The 21,254-nt window shown below is 38.2% G+C and overlaps 1 protein-coding gene across 11 annotated transcripts in view; it reads left to right on the top strand.

The window, feature by feature from the left end:
* LOC123878122 (hemicentin-1) overlaps positions 1-21,254 on the top strand; it is a 507,061-nt gene that overhangs the window by 445,257 nt on the left and 40,550 nt on the right. For all 11 annotated transcript variants that reach the window (XR_006798755.1, XR_006798757.1, XR_006798756.1 and 8 more), the window contains exons 7-8: positions 363-520; positions 20,012-20,029. Coding sequence is in view for 8 of the 11 variants with exons in the window: in XM_045925206.1 (XP_045781162.1) it covers positions 363-520; positions 20,012-20,029 (176 nt within the window). In the remaining 3 variants the exon portion in view is untranslated. The remainder of the gene's footprint in view (positions 1-362; positions 521-20,011; positions 20,030-21,254) is intronic.

The following is a 21,254-nucleotide window of genomic DNA, read 5'->3' as shown; positions in this document are numbered from 1 at the left end:
TGTGCGGGTCGCTAGTTTTACATAAAAAGGAATGCCAGGGTTTTTACAATTGTTTTCTGTTAGAGTAGCTACATCCAATCCAATCCAATCCATCAGCCTGTAAGCGTCCACTGCTGGACATGGGTCTTTCCAAGAGCGTGCCACCAAACACGGTCCTCCGCCTTCCTCATCCACCCGCTCCCCGCCACCTTCTTCAGGTCATCGGTCCAGCGGGCAGGAGGTCATCCCACACTGCGCTTACCGGTACGCGGTCTCCACTCCAGAACACGTCTGCCCCAACGGCTGTCGGTCGGCTTATAGCCTATCACTCTCTTACTCTATCTATTGTCTAAATAATATTGTTAACTCTTTCCTCTTTTCAGTGCCGCCCAACAAGATTGCAATATTTGGAATGGGGGAGCACGCAACGCAGGACACGCTTCTTACTCTGATGTGCACGGTATCAGGCGCCAGGCCGGCTGCGACCGTCGAGTGGTTCAACGGCACGCAGAAGCTGACGGCTCCAGAGCAAAATATACAGGTACTGTAGTCCTACTTACTCCTTTTGGTCTCGTCACACAAGCACTAAGCCTCGTCAACACACTGTGTTTCTATGGGGGCACGTTCACACGCCATCAGAATGGCCATATCACCACCCCACACTTCCGCACTTGAATGCACGAAACACAGTGTAGATACCTAACGGACAGACAGACAGACAACAAAGTGATCCTACAAGGGTTCCGTTTTTCCTTTTGAGGTACGCAACCCTAAAAATGTTATTATAACATGTCTTGTACATAATTTATATTCGGTAATAAATTAAAGTATTTTTACTTTTTAGTGTTTGTGGTTATTGGAGTCGGCTTTTTTTGAATTTTTTGAATTTAAAAAAATTTGAGATCCCTACAAAACATGTGATAAGTTACGTGTGCGAAACCGGGGCAGTTCGCCAGTATTATGTAAAATCATGTAGCAAGATTCTTTATTAAACGTTATCTTCATAATTGATAACATTAATTAAAAGAAGAATAATCCAATATGACATTATACAAAGGTAGAGGTATCAAAGCAAATATATTGCCTTTATGTAACCAATTTGGGGTACATTCGACCTCGTTAAATATTACCGACCTCCTAACTAACTCACGTAGTCTTCATCGCCGCAAATTACGATCCCGACTGTACTGGGTGAAATTTGCGGTCTCTACGCACTGTGGTGTCCGTGGTACTCGTAAGGTTGAGGTTGAGAAACGTGACATACGAGTACGTGTAACTAAGGTATGTGTGACCATAACTTAGTTTGACGTTAAGAAAGGTATTTAATCCAAAACAAAGTAACTAAACAAAACGAAGAAGGTATATTTAAACTTAAAATAACACAATTTAATTGTTTTTACCCGACTACCGCTTAGCTACAAGGAAGGAATGATTTTAGCAGTCTATCTATGTATGTATGTAGGTTTGTATTTATGTGTGTTCCACCGTAGCACCTAAACTACTAAGCCGATTTTGATCATGAGGTGTCAATTGATTTTTTATTATGGTCCGGATGACATGGGCTATATTTTGATTAATTTTAGAAGTAATTATAGTCTAGGCGTGGAAATACAATAGGTTTATTATTTTACTAGATGATACCTGCAGCTTTAGGCGCGTGGATTTAGGTTTTCAAAATCCAGCGTAAACTCTTTGATTTTCGGGAACAAAAATTTGCCCAATACTTTTTGTAGTATTTAGTGAGAGGGGAGACCCGTACACAGTAGTGGGCCGGCAATGATTTGATATGATGATTTTAAAGATTGACTTTGCAAGATAGGCATTTTCTTTCCCAAAATAACAGTATTTTTTTACTTATATAGGCTTTTGCACTTGACAGCAATCACACCAAACAGTGGAAGCAGAGGTAGCCTAAGTTAGAGCGTGCCTGCCGAGAAGGTGCTTATTCACTTATTAAATATTACAAAATTCAACCACAGTGCGTAGATACCTCAATCGAGTTGCCGAACTACTATTCTCTTAATATAAGTACTCCCAGGATATTGGTTTCGATATTATATTCATGCTTAGCCGTAACCAAAAATTACTCTCAGATCACTCATAAATATATAAAGGATACGTGATCATATTACTTTATATGCTATACATCATTATATGTATCACATTACACATACTTTTTCACCCCCGACCCAAAAAGAGGGGTGTCATAAGTTTAACTTGTGTATCTGTGAATCTGTGTATCTGTCTGTGGCATCGCAGCTCCTAAACTAATGAACCGATTTTAATTTAATAAACCGGTTCTCCTTTCAAAATGAAACGCGTTTAGGCCTTAGTCCACCACGCCGGCTGTGTGGATTAGCAGACTTTACACACCTTTGAACACATATTTAAACACCTTTGAGAACTCTCAGGCAAGCAGGTTTCCTCACGACTTTATTTTCATCGGTATAGCAAGTAGCAAATAGTAGCTTAAAGCCATCCTCATGATTAAAATCAATATAATTGCTTCAAACGCATTATAGTTCCGAAAAGTTATAGGTTCGGATCCCGGACGAGACAGAAATCTTAACCATTTGGATATCATTGTATATCAAACCTTTGAAAAGAACAACCGCCGAGTTTCTTGCTGGTTCTTCTCGGTAGGAAAGGCATTCCGAACCAGTGGTAGATGCATTTGACGATTCAAAGTACTTGTTTAATTGAATAAAAAATATTTTAATTTTGATCACCCCTTTTTACACGCTAAATATGTACCCTTCAGTTAAAACATTCAAATTAAAATAATTTCAAAGTTAAACTTTCTAATTAATACAGGAACTTAGTACAAATCAGCCATTACGGCGCAGGTTTTTGTGTAAGAGCTAATGAACTATATTTCTTAAGTGTTTAATCTGTTTTAGGGTTTGGTACCCTAAGGGTCAAATGGACCCCTGCTTTCTGTCTGTCCATCTGTCTGTTCGCGTGTTACAGGTCTCTAGCTCGTAGAAATCTCGAAAAGTGTTACAGATCTGAAATTTTGTTATTAGGTGCAGAACGTTGACTTGAAACCGAATATTGAATGAAAAATACAATTAAATTATTTTTCAGGGGGCTACCATACATGAAAAAGATGGAAAAAAAATTACCTTAGCATGTGGGGTATTATTGTCTAGAACTCATTGAGTAGAGTACGAATATTTTGTTATTCTTTTTATCTTAAAAAATAAAGGAATGGGGTATGTCAAACTTTGTCAGTTTTAGATGATTTTTGAAGGTTGATTTTTGTGTGCAAATTAGTTAGGAATGTGAAATTCCGTTATATTATGTACTTAATGTTTAAATATAAAAACAAGTACTGAAAATGAAAACAATTGTAAGCAGTGACTTAAATATAATTATGTACGAAATCCTAAAAGGGTGAGGCCTAACTCGCACTTGGTAGGTTTTTAGGATTCCGTACCCGAAGAGTGCCAACATTACTAAGACTGTCCGCCCGTCTGTCCGTCTGTCTGTCAGCGGGCTGTATCATGCGAACTATTATAGGTAGAGAGTTGAAATTACACATAATGTGTATTTCTGTTGCTGCTACAATAAAAAATAATAAGAATTTTTGAAAAGCGGTCATGAAAAATAAAAATAAATTAAAAGTGTTATTTCTTGTATGATGGTACGGAACCCTTCTCGTGCGAATTCGACTCGCACTTCACCGATTTTTTGCTACTCCTGTAAAATTTTACTTCGTGCAACTAAACGTTTTGTTCGTCATCTGCTAATCGTCCACTTGCTCTTAGCCTTTTACTTTTAAATGGCTGAAACTTTCATGAAAATGAGACAAACGCATTTGATATAATTAATTTAGGGTCCCGTCGTCCCCTTTTGTTGAATATTCCTAAGAGCTACGGAACCGTGAAATTTCATTTGGATCGATTAATTAATTAACTTTGACACTTTTCCTTTTTGTAATTAGAAAAATTTCTGTTACATTATAATTTTTTCTTTCTAATTAGATAATGTTCGACAGGAGTATTGAAATGCTATAATTGTGGAAGTCAAATTCTAATTTAAAATATTTTTGTTCAATTAGACATTTACAAGTACTTTTTTACAAGTACACAATTTACGAAAATAGTCTTACCTACTTTTTAGCTTTTGAGAATTTCTAGACATGATTATCTTAATGTAAGGTTATTTATAAAAAAGTTGATTTAGTTGTCAAAAATAATATAAAATTATTAATTTAGCTGATGAAGGTAGTTTGGTAAAATCGATATTTGGCTCATTCGATGTCATACAATCTGTTACTAGGAGGCCAACAAGATTGAACTTGCATAAATACGGGTGTTTTGAAGGTTTTAGTTCAGTCTCCTTCTGAGATTCGGAGCGATATCGCATATTTTCGGTATTTGGGTTGTGAACTGGATAATTAGATGTTGTGATAGCAATCACGCTCTAATTAAATTATTTATTTTGGCATTAGTTTGTTTAGATTAAAACTCTCGGATAACCTTGCACATTAAACTTGTGTTTTTTTGTGTTGGTTTTGGAGAGGACATTCCAATAATTCGATAAAAATATTTAAATAATACCTGCTTTTCTGAGTGACGCCAATATTAATAACATTTTCATATTATTGTTTTTTTTATGTTTTTGTTATTTATGTTTTTTGTAAACATTTTTAAATAAAATAGGATTATAAAAATAATCACATAACAAATAAGTGAGATATAAATTTATAATTATATTACTTAATTAGATCACAGAGAAAATCATTTTACAATAATACACGTAAAACCAGTCAACACAAAACGTGTTTGTACTATAAGTGTATGTCGGATCGAGCCGAGGATTGTTTAAGAATTGATGAAGGCGGGCGGAGATCCTTAGGGTCTGCTTCGATCACTAGACGATCTTCAGACGTGTTAAGGACAATACTTCCGTTTACTGCATGTCACAACTACCAGCGTAACTAGGTGAACCTAACCTAACCTACCTAGACCGGCTCCTCCACCCCTTACACCGGTCCCAAACCAACCATCTAACCAAACCACCACAATAACAACTCGTTTAACCAACAGTACCACTTTAGGTAACCACTACTCTAAAACCTACAGTACGACAGACTATTCCTACTGAGAAGTGTCCTCGGCAACAACCGGACGAATAATGCCTCGCTACGCACAGCGTGTCTGTTTTTATAGTCTAACGACGATAGTGGGGAGATGACGTAATGCTCAGTGAGCAAAGTGTTGACAGCTAAAAGTCGGTACCGCCGACACGGCCATTCTGACCTGCGTACGCCCTCGTACGCTAAATGTCACAAAGCATGTGAGGACAAAACCATAACCACAAAATCACTATACCGCTCGTCTATCCTGTCTAGCAGTTAACTGTCAATGAACATCTTTCTCATTCTAAACCTGGACATCAATGTCCCCTCAACCACTCAACACTAGTGGACCGGACATCAGCGTCCCTTCAGTCAGTAAACCTCCGTAAACCAGAAACATTACAATAATTAACGTACAATGCTATTGGTTATGATTCTGACCATCACGGCTTTTTCTAGGGCTCTTTGGCTTGACTAATTCATCACATCTCAACGCTTAGGAAGTTGACACAACCAACCTAGGTTAACAAATCACTTTCAACTGATCATCTGTCTAAAAAATAGGCTAATACTGCGAGAAGAACCAAAACCTAATTACAAGAACCTATCTACTGACATGTCGCGACGCGAAATTTAGTTGAAACGATTCTAAACTACAGTTCATATGATTAGAGCGCAATTGCTATTGCAACTCTTAATCAATCATGATCTAAACATTATTCAAAACTAATTTACCACTGGTTCGGAACGCCACAACCTAGCGAGAAGAACCAGCAAGAAACTCGGTGGCGTCTAACTGAGTAATTAATTTCTTGGCATCTAACTGAACTTAAAAACAAAATTTTTTTTTTTTTTTTTTGGTTGTTGTTAAGGGTATGTGGTTAACTGTAACTGTGCGGTGTCTATGACAGTAAAACTCTTTTAACATCGTCGCGTCACGGCCATTCTGACGCGCGACCGTTCTCGGGAGCTAGCTGGTGACCGGTCCGTCCCCACCGTCCCTGATTCATGGATTGTCCGATATTGCTCGTGCGCGTTCGTGCTCGCCTTCGTAAATCAGCGCCGACATGGCCATTCTGACCACAGGTCGCCCTCGACCTGCCAAAGAAAAAAAAAAAGAACACAGTACCGTTGTACGAAACAGATTACGCACGGAAGCCCTCATCCTCGTTGGACACGACTAATAGTGAAAGTAAGGAGGCCCCTGTCCTCAACTTACGTCACAAAACACAAAAGTAAGGAGGCCCCTGTCCTCAACTTACGTCACAAAACACAAAAGTAAGGAGGCCCCTGTCTTCAACTTACGACACAAAACACAGAAGTAAGGAGGCCCCTGTCCTCAACTTACAAAACACAGAAGTAAGGAGGCCCCTGTCCTCAACTTACGTCACACACACAAACGTCACAAAACACAGAAGTAAGGAGGCCCCTGTCCTCAACTTACGGCACACACACAAACGTCACAAAACACAGAAGTAAGGAGGCCCCTGTTCTCAACTTACGTCACACACACAAACGTCACAAAACACAGAAGTAAGGAGGCCCCTGTCCTCAACTTACAAAACACAGAAGTAAGGAGGCCCCTGTCCTCAACTTACAAAACACAGAAGTAAGGAGGCCCCTGTCCTCAACTTACGTCACACACACAAAGCGGCAATATTAAGATTTTGAAAAAGTGCAGATTACCTGTAGCTTTCACCTCCTGGACTTGAATCAGATGTCCTTGTCTTTGTCACCATTAACCACTCGTTTCCAGATATTCCAAGCTTTGGTAATTGATTCACGTATCTCCAAGAGTTTTGGCTCGACCTTGCAACAAGCCAGCTATTTTCTTCGATGTGGTTAGGTGGAGCTGAAGAGGCTCCACGGTTCATCCCGCTTCTGATGTCGGATCGAGCCGAGGATTGTTTAAGAATTGATGAAGGCGGGCGGAGATCCTTAGGGTCTGCTTCGATCACTAGACGATCTTCAGACGTGTTAAGGACAATACTTCCGTTTACTGCATGTCACAACTACCAGCGTAACTAGGTGAACCTAACCTAACCTACCTAGACCGGCTCCTCCACCCCTTACACCGGTCCCAAACCAACCATCTAACCAAACCACCACAATAACAACTCGTTTAACCAACAGTACCACTTTAGGTAACCACTACTCTAAAACCTACAGTACGACAGACTATTCCTACTGAGAAGTGTCCTCGGCAACAACCGGACGAATAATGCCTCGTTACGCACAGCGTGTCTGTTTTTATAGTCTAACGACGATAGTGGGGAGATGACGTAATGCTCAGTGAGCAAAGTGTTGACAGCTAAAAGTCGGTACCGCCGACATGTAAATTAAAAATTTATAACACCCCCGACAAGTGAAGGTTTACAGTAACTAGAAAAGAGCTGATAACTTTCAAACGGCTAAACCGATTTTCTTGGATTATAGCTAAGAACACTCTCGATCAAGCCACCTTTCAAACAAAAAAACTAAATTAAAATCGGTTCATTGGTTTAGGAGCTACGATGCCACAGACAGATACACAGATACACACGTCAAACTTATAACACCCCTCTTTTTGGGTGGGGGGTTAAAAATGTAAATTAAATAAACCTCCATTTATCCAATATCCTGTAAACCAAATACTTTACGCCATTACAATACCAACGAGCGTGTACCTACCAACAAAGCAAAAAATATTGAAAAATAAACTTTATAAATCGCATCAAAGAAAACCAAGAAATCAAGTAAAAAGGAAATCCAGACAATAAAGTGAGAGTTTCAGAGGAAAAGTGGAAAATATAAAATTTCTTCCGCCAAGGAACAGAGTGTGACGTTTCATTTGTGAACATTATTGAATTTGACTTATTGAAGCGGGCAGTGGACAGCGGGTGGAAAGGAGACGACTAAGTAATTAAAATTTTAACAAGATAAAGTTGATAACTAAAACCCCTCGATGTATATGGATTAGCCTTTCCCATATAAATCCGACTGCAAAAATGCGCTTGAATCTTACGTCATTTTTTTTTTAAATAAGAATAGTAGCCAAAGTCAAATCAAAGTCACTAGTGACAAAGTCAATAGACTTTTGCAAATTCTATTGATTTGTTGAGCGCGATTTTTATCTTCGAAGGGCCTATACCATCGATGCTAAAACCCGACTGCGATCATCTTAATAAAGGCTGAAGTTTTAAAGTGAAATGTTTTTCTGTCACTTGATTTATTTAATGTAGTACATATCTATTCATAAACTCAGAATTTTCTCCTCTTTCATTTGACATCCCACTCGATACAGTAACAAAAAAATTTTTTGGAGACTCCCACTTTTTTGATGTAACATCCGTTAGGTCAACTCTTTTCGTATAAAATGTAGCCTATGTCACCTAGACCTTTACAACGAATCAATTGACACCTCATTCATCAAAATCGGTCCAGTAGTTTAGGCGTACATACATAGACTGCTAAAATCATAACCCTTCCTTTTGGTTTGGCCGCAGTCGGGTAAAAAGGATACCTGGCTGAGTTTGTTGTGGGCTCTTTTCAGACCTGGGTGCGTTTGAGATCCTCATAGCGTTAGTTTTAACCTAAAAGCGATATGGCAGTTTTTATTAAACCCATACCCCTTTGATTTCTACACGGCATACTAGAACGCTATATCACTTGGTGGGCTCTTCTCAAACCTGGGCGCGTGTGGAACCCTACGAGGGAGTCTTGAGTTTGATTTTTGGTATACGGCTTTGCCGGAAGGTGGTAACTAGCCACGGCCGTAGCCTCCCACAAGACCAGACTAGAGGAAAATAAATCATGGATTCCAAATTTCACCTGCCGGGAATCGAACACACGACCTCTCACTTATTTAGATCACAGCGCTCACCACTGTGCCAGAAAGGTTGTCAAAAATTTCAATTTAATTCAAAACTAACTATCCACCCCTCCAGCATGTGGAACGCTCTCCAGCACGATGGACCAACGATATAAAGCGGCTTGCGGGAATTGGCTGGATGAGGAAGGCTGAGGACCGGGGTGTGGTGGCGCTCTATAGGGAAGGCCTATGTCCAACAGTGGACCTCCACAGGCTGATGATGATAAAGATGAACTAACTATCAAACATTAATATTTAAAAATAACTTTATATCATCGACTCCTAATCTTTTTCTGTTAAAACCCCGTGGCAGGTGGAAATAATAAGACCAGGTCAATTTCGCTTCTGCTAATATTGGCTATTATTACAAAATCTGCATGAATTGAATAGTATATAAATTAGGTATAACACTAGCTAATATTCACGACCTCATTTACTTACCTACTTTTATGTTTTCTAGTAATTAACAATTTTAATATACATCCATACTAATAAATGCGAAAGGGTGTCTGTATGTTTGTCTGTGTTTTTTTTTGTTCATTACGGGCAAGCGCTTGACCACAATCACATCTGATGGAAAGTGATGATTTGGCCTAAGATGGGACGGATTACCTAGGAGATGGCTATTCACTCTTGTTTTAAAGATCCGGGTAGGATTGTAATTGGTAGGAAACACAGATCACGGAAGAGTATTCTAAACCTTAGCCATGCGTATGAGGAATGGTGACGCAAAACGTTTCGTGCGTGAAGCCATCTACACGCACGAAACGTCGAATATCGACATAATAATTTCTATTTCTGTAAATTAGATTTAGAAATCCATACTTCCATACTTATATTATAAATGCGAAAGTGTGGATGTCTGTCTGACTGTCAGTTTGTCTGTTTGTCTGTCTGCTATCTTTTCACGGCCTAACAGTTTAACCAATTTCGCCGGGTACAGAGTTAGCTTATATCCCGGGGACGGACATAGGCTACTTTTTATCCCGGAAAATCAAAGAGTTCCCACGGGGTTCCTAAAGACCCATCCGCTCAACTGATTTGTATGTTTGGTATCGAGGTAGCTTGTGTCCATGTTATTGACATAGACAACAATAGAAGTTTAAGCTAGGATAATGTCACTTATTAGCCCATAGGCTAGATGGTAATAGCAATAAAGCTGCCATGATAATAATGGAGCTTTTTGGCAAAATAAAAAACTATTTCAATAACAATAAACAGCTCCACGCCACCCCATTCCTCATACAGAAACAGCTTTTACAGCTCCAAGCTTGCACTGTCTGTGTTGGCGCAACAATAACCCTTTTACCCCACCACTTACTTAAGTGAACTTAATAATATTTTCCCCGTTGAAAAGGTGCCCTATGTTATTTTCAATTGACTTTAAAAGATTTTCCAAGGAGTTTTAATTTTAGCCTCGATAGCTCAACGGTTGAGGAGCGGATTGAATTCCGAAAGGTCGGCGGTTCAAACCCCACCCGTTGCACTATTGTCGTACCCACTCCTGGCACAAGCTTTACGCTTAGTTGGAGGGGAAAGGGAGTCCATCTGTCTGCTACCTTTTCACGGCCCAACAGTGTAACCGATTCTGACGAAATTAGGTACAGGGTTAGCTTATATCCCGAGGACGGTCATAGGCTACTTTTTATCCCGGAAAATCAAAGAGTTCCCGTGAGATTCCTAAAGACTCATCCACTTAACCGATTTGTATGAAAGGTACCGAAGTAGCTTGCGTCTCTGTAATCGAAATAGGCATCTTTTTATCCCGGAAAATCAAAGAGTTCCCACGGGATTTCAAAAACCTAAATCCACGCGAACGAAGTCGCGGGTATCAGCTAGTTCTGAATTAAATTAAATTTAAAAAAAAGTTGCACACAAACCTGTTATCGATAAAAAGGAACTAGGACCATAAAAAGTCCACGGTGTAACGAAACAAGAAAAATTCGGACGATTTAATTAAAATCATCCCTTAAAAAGAGGACAGCATCCATCTCTCACTGTCAACTTCATTTTACATAAAAAAAGAAAATTTAACTTCAGTTCCTTTTATTACCGTTTCGGGGAAGAAATATTGTAACAGAAACTTCAGGTAAATCAAATTTGTGTTTTTACAAGCAGATTGATGATACTACGCCATCGTTAAACAGTGTTGTTTTCTGAATGAAAAGGGCATTGCAACAATATCAATTATTTTTATTTTGATATAGCGAGTAAACGAGCAAGCGGGTGGTGGAAGCCACCTGATGGTAAGTGATTACCATCATCCGTGAACATTTGCAGCACCAGAGGAACCGTCAAGGCGTTACCGGCCTTGTAATATTTTAGGACTAAGTATTCAAAATTGTAAATCCCTTTTACTATATCATGATCATCATTGCCGGCCCACTACTGAGCACGGGTCTCTTCTCAGAGTGAGAATGGTTTAGGCCATAGTCTGCCACGCTGGCCCAATGCGGATTGGCAGACTTCACACACCTTTGAGAACATGGAGAACTCTCAGGCATGCAGGTTTCCTCACGATGTTTTCCTTCACCGTTAAAGCAAGTGATATTTAATTGCTTAAAACGCACATAACTGAAAAGTTAGTGGTGCGTGCCCGGGATCGAACCCCCGACCTCCGATTAGGAGCCGGACGTTCTAACCACTAGGTTATCACAGCTTATTTTCTCACTCTTCAGTAAAAGGAGTTTTTTACTCCAAATGAATTCTATTTCCCGTTAAACGTTATACTTACATTTATTCTATGACTAGCCATCAAGAACAGAGAAGAAATAGAGCAGCTTATCCGCTAAAGTTTCGTGCAATTATTTTAATAGACGACATCTCGGAAAGTGTGGGCCGTTTTTCATTCTTTCATTTACTTCAAGCTGCGAACTTAATGTTCTAGATCAAGTTACAAGATGTAGCGTTTTTGTTTCGTTTAAAACTTTCGTATTTCACTGTTCCAAGTCCGTCATTTTTGAGTTATACAAATTGATTGATATCCCTAAGGGAGTTGGCTAACTCCCGGCGTATGCCATTTCGCTGCGACAGATATATTATAATGGATAATAAAGAAGAACAAGAACTCCATATTTTTTGCCATCATATTTATGACACAGAATATGTGCAGAAGGATCACTCCGTAAAGACATTTAAATACATTGCGACACTTATTATCCATAATGAAATACTGATAGCGAAAGTGTGTCTGTCTGTCTGTCTGTTTGTCTCTCTGCTACCTTTTCATGGCCCAACAGTGTAACCGATTCAGACGAGATTTGGTACAGGGTTAGCTTATATCCCGGGGACGGAATGGGCTACTTTTTATCCCGGAAAACCAAAGAGTTCCCGCTGGATCTATACAAATCTAAATCCACGCGGACGAAGTCGCGGGCATCTTCTAGTGACGCAATAAAATACAATTTAGCCTAAAATTTAATAAATGCCTCTCTTTCTAGCGCGTAATTCATAGGAAACACAAGAGCCGTCTAAGAGATGCGTCTTTATAGGCATACTAGCCGATGCCCGCGACTTCGCCCACGTGGATTTAGGTTTTTTGAAATCCCGTGGGAACTCTTTGATTTTCCGGGATAAAAAGTAGCCGATTTGCTAATCCAGGATATTATCTATCTCCATTCCAAATTTCAGCCAAATCCGTCCAGTAGTTTTTGCGTGAAGGAGTAACAAACACACACACACACACACACACACACACACACACACACACACACACACACACACACACACACACGTACAAACTTTCGCCTTTATAATATTAGTGTGATTTCTCGAGTCGCGTGACCAAGTCAGACGTGCACACGGTAGCTAAACTTTTATAACTTGCGCCACATCAAAAAGCGGTTTTTTGTGTGAGATCGGAGAAAATTGCTCGCTCCCAGTTTTTGTTGTTGCAGCCGTTAGCCGGCACTTTATTATACTCTCTCAAAAATTACCGCTTCATTTGAATCATCACATGAAACTGCGACTCTGTTTTTAACCCCCGACCCAAAAAGAGGGGTGTTATAAGTTTGACTGTGTATCTGTGTATCTGGCTGTGGCATCGTAGCGCCTAACCCCCTCTTTTTGGGTGGGGGGTTAAAAACTAAAGCTTCGAGGGTTCTAAACGCGCCTAGGTCTGGGCAGAGCCCACAACAAACATATATTTTCAACCAATCCTTTGCAATATGAGCTCATTAATCTGTCACGTCACATCGCGGTGTCTTTAATTAAACATGGAGGGGAGATACAATAGGGGGGGGGGGGGGGGGGGGCAGGAAATTGGATTCGCTCACGTGATTATGTTTCCTGGAAATGTCATAGTAATTTTGGTATAACTACCTTCACTTCGTTAATTTATAAGCTCAGGGTAGATTTCAATATTATTGTATAGTTTAACCATATTATTGTAATTTTAACTAGAAGCCATCTTTGATTCCGGAGGCATAGACATAGGCAAATTTTTATCTAGGAAAATCAAAGAGTTCTCACGGGGTTTTGGAAAACCTAAGAAGGTAAATCCACGCGGATTAATATCATCTAGTTTAAATATGTAAAAGGAAAAGCTGTTTGACTGACTGACTGATCTATCTTTATAGCTTATGCCCACAACTTCGTCTGCATGGACAAATTTCAACCCCGTATTTTACCCCCTTAGGAATTGAATTTTCAAAAACCATTTGTTAGCGGATGTCTACGTCATAATAGCTATCTGTATGCCAAATTTCAGCCTGATCCGTTGAGTAGTTTGAGCTGTGCGTTGACAGATCAGTCAGTCAATTAGTCAGACAGCTTTTCTTTTTAACCCCCGACCCAAAAATAGGGGTGCTATAAGTTTGACGTGTGTATCTGTGTATCTGTGTAACTGTGTATCTGTGGCATTGTAGCTCCTAAACTAATGAACCGATTATAATTTAGTTTTTTTTGTTTGAAAGGTGGCTTGATCGAGAGTGTTCTTAGCTATAATCCAAGAAAATCGGTTTAGCCGTTTGAAAGTTATCAGCTCTTTTCTAGTTACCGTAACCCTCACTTGTCGGGGGTGTTATAAATTTTTATTTTCACTTGTTATACTTATATAGATAAATAGCTAGTTACTTTCTAAATATTTTTCAAAATTTTCTTCTGTAATGTAGTCAGATAATGTCACATCAATATGCGCTAAGTCTGTGACGCTGCAGAAATGGGTCATGGCAATTTTTCATTGTGTCACCAACTAGCTCCTCGCGAGTATCTTCCGTACCGATTCCGAGCACAACTTAGAATATTCGCATCCTCTTCTTACTAATGTAATATGAAAAGGACAGACAGTTTGACAGTTTTAAATTTAATTTAGAGCTGTCAAAACTCGAGACTTTATTTTTTTCGTAGCGCGCATTAAAATTTACAGTCTTTAAATGTAAAATTCATGTTCCGTCCTTTTTTAGCAATATTAAAAAGAAAAAAGATGCAGATACTCTAAATTTAGAGAGAGAGACAACAGATTCGACGCCGCATTGGCGCCGATTCTGTTATCTAAACTAAATTTAGAGTATCTGCGTCTTCCTCCTTTTAATATTGTTGAAAAGGGACGAAACATGAATTTTACATTTAAAGACTCTAAATTTTAGTGCACACTATAAATTTAAACAATAGGCTCGCGACTGGCCGCTAAAGTCACGAGGTTTGACAGCTCTAAATTAAATTTAGAACTGTCAAGATATGTCTGTTCTTTTCATATTATATTAGTAAGAATAGGATGCGAATACTCTAAAATTTAGTTGCCAACAGAATCAGACACATTGTGTCTTAATTTAGGAACACGTCTAAAAATATAGAGCCGTGATGGCCTAGTGGTTAAAACATCAGCCTTCTTAATAGAAGGCCCGGGTTCCGATCCCAGGCACGCACTTTGAAAGCTAAGTTTTCAGAGTCATATGTTTCAGCAATTAAATATCACTTGCTTTGATGGTGAAGGAAAACTTCGTGAGGAAACGTGCTTGCCGAGAGTTCTCCATAATGTAGACATCCGCTAAGAAAGAATTTTTGAAAAATCAACCCATAAGGCGGAAAAGTAGGGGTTTGAAATTTGGTATAGTTGGATAGGTAGCTTGCATCCCAGGGACAGGCTACTACGGATAAGCTACTATTGATCCTGGAAAATCAAAAGTTCCCACGGGATTTCTACCAACCTCAATCCACGTGAACGAAGTCGCGGGCATAAAGTAGTATCCATTCGTATAAAAATGTTACAAAATTTTATCTTCACTCAAGTATAATACAATGTTACATCAATATTCTTTACTACCGCTAATGGGAGGAGTGGGGGGTGAATTGGGTCGTTGCAATTTTTCATTCTGTCACCAACCAGCTTCTTCGCGATGAACTGATCGATGTGTGCTAATTTACCCCCTCTACCCCGCTCCGTCTTCCCTAATTCACCCCCCAAGTCTAGGAAACCTAGCTCATTAATCACGGTTTAAAAAATTAATATTCTAGTATGAAAAAGGGGATGATATTCAAGGTAATATTTTATCCATGATATGATGAGACCTGGCTGAATAATATTATCTACCACAGCCTTAAATCACATCACATCACATCACATCACACTTTACACTATCACACTTCACACTAAAGTCAAAGTCAAAGTCAAAGTCAAAATCATTTATTCAAAGTAGATACAATTAATTGTACTCCTTTTAATGGTCGGAATTGTTGTACGATATAGTGGTGATAATTAATTACGTGACTTAAAACTAAAGCTACGAGGGTTCCAAACGCGCCCAAGTCTGAGAAGAGCCCACATCAAACTCAACTCTAATATCATGAAGGCGAAAGTTTGTGTATAATATTATGTATGTGTGTACCTGTGTGTTTTTTACTCTTTCACGCAAAAACTACTGAACGGATTTGGCTGAAATTTGGAATGGAGATAGATAATATTCTGGATTAGCACATAGGCTACTTTTATCCCGGAAAATCATAGAGTTCCTACGGGATTTCTAAAAACCTAAATCCACGCGGACCATCATCACGCGCCATAATTGATATGGATACCTTTTTTTCCTCTCTTGTCTGGCTTTACAAAGATTACCCAATATCAAGTTTGTAATTATTTACAAGTTAGGGATCATATGGATACCTGCCGATTATTTTAATCGATATAATAGCTGATTGCGTCATATTTATCGATAAAAAGGAAACTTTTCATCACTAGTTTCATATCAGAGCGGCGTTTTATGTTATCTTTTATCTTTTCCCGCGAAAACTGATATTTCATTGAGAAAAACTTCGCTGAGAAAGAAATTTGTTCCAGTAACAAGCTAGTCGCTTCTCAAGTTATTTATACTAATATTATAAAGAGGTAAAGTTTGTAAGTTTGTTTCTAGAGGTTAATCTCTGGAACTACTCAACTGAGCAAGCTACATTTTTCTTATTTATTTATTTATTGCAAGATTGTAAGTAAAAAAGATGTTACATAAATTTTAAGTAGTGTGCTATAAGCTATATTTTTTAACCCCCGACCCAATAAGAGGGGTGTTATAAGTTTGACGTGTGTATTTGTGTATCTGTGTATCTGTCCGTGGCATCGTAGCTCTTAAACTAATGAACCGATTTTAATTTAATTTTTTGTTTGAAAGGTGGCTTGATCGAAAGTGTTCTTAGCTATAATCCAAGAAAATCGGTTCAGCCGTTTGAAAGTTATCAGCTCTTTCTAGTTACTGTAACCTTTACTTGTCGGGGGTGTTATAAATTTTTAATTTTCTTTTATTTTAAATTAGAGATCCCTATGAAAATAAGCCACCCGTGCAAAGCCAAGGCGGGTCGCTAGTCTTTTATACTATTTTTAGGGTTGTTTTCTTGACAAGAGCGAAACGATAGGAAAGAAATAACTTATATACGACATAACCGGCAGACAGGAACACTTTTTCATATAAATAATGTAATATTAGAGACAATCAAAGCTTTTTCTACCAGTACTGTAGCTTTTTCAATTTATGCCACAATTACATCTTTTTCAAAAAGTAAAATGCAATTAGTGAAACTCAAGTAAACATCAACTGAGTGGGGTAACTCCCAATTATAACTGAAAAAAAATTAATTAAAAGATAACTCTCAAAGTATTAACCCTCTACTCCATTAGACTTTTTTACGTATACTTTAATCACGAGTGATAAAAGTGCGCTATGTACCTAACTGTGCGCTGCAAAAAAAGTTTATTGAAGAACTAGCCGATGCCCGCGTGGATTTAGCTTTTTCAAAATCACGTGGGAACTCTTTGATTTTCCGGGATAAAAAGTAGCCTATGTGCTAATCCAGGATATTATCTATCACCATTCCAAATTTTAGCAAAATCCGTCCTGTAGCTTTTGCGTGAAGGAGTAACAAAACAAACATACACACACACACACACACACATGCACACACACACACACACACACACACACATACACATACACACAAGCTTTCGATTTTATAATATTAGTGTGATGCGGATGATGACTAGCCAAATCAGCAACTTTTTATTAATCGTCAAAACGATCGCTTTATATGAAATACGAATGCTTGTATGAAATACACAGATATGACGACATAAATATTCGAAAAACTCAATATTTTTTCGGCCTCAGCCAAGATTCGAACCCAAGACTGGGTCCGCAGTCGAATGAAGAAGCCACTAAACCAATGAGAGCTAAACAGATAGGTACAAAGGTCTTTACAAATTGATTGCGCATTCAATTGATACAATGAAACGTTAACGGTAAAGTAGTAGGAGTAAAAAGTGTACGAACTTTAATGACTTTGAAAACCCTGTAGGCTGAGAGCCGGTGGCAAAATTATAAAACTTCTTCTCCTTTGGTCTGGTGGGAGGCTTTGACCCGATCCCGTGGGAACTGTTTGATTTTCTGGGATAAAAAATTGCCTATTTCTATTACAGGGACGCAAGCTACTTCGGTACCTATACAAATCTGTTAAGTGGATGGGTCTTTAGGAATCCCGCGGGAACTCTTTGATTTTCCGGGATATAAAGTAGTCTATGTCCGTCCCCGGGATATAAGCTAACCCTGTACCAAATTTCGTCAGGATCGGTTACACTGTTGGGCCGTGAAAAGTGACAGACAGAGACAGACAGACAGACACACTTTCGCATTTATAATATTTGTATGGATAATCATGCCACCGGCTCTCTAACTACTACGCTTACAGGAATGAGAATTTTCAAAAGAAAATAACGCAGCAAAAGTAACACAATATGAACAGGGAAAACATTTGCGACTTGAAAATACCTTGAAATGCAGCCTACTACAGTAATCGGATTATAGAGATGTTGTGCGATAGGTTTTTATCGATATCGATAAAAATTAAACTGCGCTGTACTTTGACTTTGTAATACAAATGTTTTTATGTTGGCTGAGTTTGTTGTGGCTCTTCTCAGACCTGGGCGCGTTTGGAACCCTCGTAGCTTTAGTTTTAAGTCACGTAATTAATTATCACCACTATATCGTACTTTAACAATTCCGACCATCAAAAGGAGTACAATTAATTGTACCTAACTACTTTGAATAAATGATTTTGACTTTGACTTTAGTGTGAAGTGTGATGTGATTTAAGGCTGTGGTAGATAATATTATTCAGTCAGGTCTCATCACATCATGGATAAAATATTACCTTGAAAATCATCCCCTTTTTCATACCAGAATATTATTTTTTTAAACCGTGATTAATAAGCTAGGTTTCCTAGACTTGGGGGGTGAATTAGGGAAGACGGAGTGGGGAAGAGGGGGTAAGTTCACGTAATTAATTATTATCAGCATTACATCATCCTACAAATCCAACAATCGATTATCAAAAAGTATACAATGGCACCTGTTTTAAATAAATGATTTGATCTTAACTTTGACTATAGAAATTCAGCTTCTCTATGTTTGTGTCCACAAAATTCGAAAAGTAGTCAATGTCTAGAATTTTTTACGTAACTTTGCATTTTTCTAAATAAACATGTTTTTTATAAAAATCTTTTACCCCGAAAGTTTCCACGGAAACGCCATACATGACTTAGAAGCTAATGTCGATAAAAATCTATCGAATGTTGACCATCCCTTAAATAGACAACGAGAAAAACGTAACAAAAACTTGGCCGAAGTGAAATTCCGACCAATTAATTCCCGAAAACGTTGAAAATTTTTTCCGATGAAAAACTGGCCGAGCGGAGTAATTCTTTCGATTCTTTTCTTTTTCTTTTCTTTTCTTTTCTTTTCTTTTCTTTTCTTTTCTTTTATACTTTTATACGTATTGTCGATGACAACTGGCTGCGCTGGAACTTTTGTTAGAAAGAACTTTCGAACTTTTCAGTAGGTACTAATCGAATTACAGAACAAACCAATTAATACTGTGTAGAATAAAATGCTACAAGCTTTTGTCAATGGATTTGCGCGGGATTGAATTCTGAACTTGCGTTCATTCGATACTTCTATAGTAGGTAGTATTAAAAAAAGATAAAGTTTGTAAGTTTGTCTGTAGGAAGTAACCTCTGGAACCACTGAACCGATTTTGAAAATTCTTTCACCAATAGTAAGCTACATTACATCTGAGTTTATTTTCAAAAATCGGCCAAGTGCGAGTCAGACTCGCGCACTGAGGGTTCCGTACTCGGGTATTTTTTCCAACATTTTGTACGATAAATCAGAAACTATTATGCACAAAAATAAATAAAAATCTGTTTTAGAATGTACAAGTAAAACACTTTCATATGATACCCCACTTGGTAGTTATCTTACTTTGAAAATTAAAACACATTTTGATTTTTTTTTCTGTGATGTAACCACAAATACACGGTTTTTAGATTATTCCTTTACTTTTGCTATAAGATCTACCTACCTGCCAAATTTCATGATTGTAGGTCAACGGGAAGTACCCTATAGGTTTTCTTGACAGACACGCGCGACGGACGGACGGATGGACGGACAGACAGATAGACAACCAAGTGATCCTATAAGGATTCCGTTTTTCCTTTTGAGGTACGGAACCCTTGATATCTTTATAAGCCAAATAAGTTATTAAAATATTAACCTTTGCCTATTCGAAGCAACTTTTTACTAATATCCGTTTTTTCTTTTGTTACATGTATGTTCGAGCAGCAGAGAGAAACTGAAGAGGTAAGTTTTAATAAAATTTTAAATTTATGGGAATCGAACCCAAAACTACCTTTTGAGCAGTTTACACCCCTAGAATACAGACCCCCCGTGGTATTTGTCGCAAAGCTTAGTGCAGGCTTCGACACCCGCACTGCCATTTTTGACGGACCTCCTACTAATACTCGTAAGACCACTGCGATAGGCAGGCCGTCAAATCATGGGGTTTGCGGTGTGACGTCACCATTAAGAGGTGGTGGTGCTTTAACAGGGGTCTCTACGGCACTTGCTCCATACAAACGTAGTTCGTCTCTCATTGGAATACTAACCAATCATACTCATTGGAATTTTGTAGAAACGTACCAGGAACTAATATCTATGCCTGTGATTTACCAGATTTCCGTTAAAATATTCGGTTTCAAAGTTACGCGGTCTTAAAAATTCACATACAAATCTTTGAGCCCCTGTAATTTTAAAACTACATATTTTTAGAAAAATTTAAAACACCACAGGCACAGATATTAGTTTCTAGAATATGTCTGCAAAATTTCATGGACTTTGGTTGCTTAATATTCAAATGAAATTGGGACTACGATTGTATGGAGTAAGTGACGGAGAGAGCCCTGTTAAAGCATCATAACCGTTGACCTATCAAGGCTCTATCACCCCGAGCATAGCTCTCTCCCATTCTTTATCTTTTCTGAATTCTGTTCATTCTTATTGTTTCCAATTCTCCGAGACATCGAGACAATAATAATTGTCTGAAACATTTTCAATAGAGGTGATCTTCAAATATCTATCTATCTAGACGAAAGAACGTCGTCCTTTTGTCTAGATTCTAGAATCTAGATAGATATTTCATTAGAAATAGACTAACTAATAAACAAGTTTCTCAAAAGGCGTTTTAAATAACATCAGTTCGATTAACAGAGCTCTCTCCGTCACTTACTCCATACAATCGTAGTTCCCATTTCATTTGAATATTAAGCAACCAAAGTCCATGAAATTTTGCAGACATAGTCTAGAAACTAATATCTGTGTCTGTGGTGTTTTAGATTTTTCTAAAAATATGTAGTTTTAAAATTACAGGGGCTCAAAGATTTGTATTTTTCTTTAAAAAAAGGCCCAACTTTGTGCTCGTTTTTCTAGACAACGAAGCAATTTAATGAAATTTGGAAAAACCACAGACCTAAAAAATTTAATGAATATTATGTAGTAAAAAAATTATCGTTATATATTTTATATTGTT

Source organism: Maniola jurtina, chromosome 25, assembly GCF_905333055.1.
Source record: "Maniola jurtina chromosome 25, ilManJurt1.1, whole genome shotgun sequence".
In the NCBI taxonomy this organism is placed as follows: domain Eukaryota; kingdom Metazoa; phylum Arthropoda; class Insecta; order Lepidoptera; family Nymphalidae; genus Maniola; species Maniola jurtina.
Note: the sequence above shows the minus strand (reverse complement) of the source record. Positions and strands in the feature narration are given on the sequence as shown.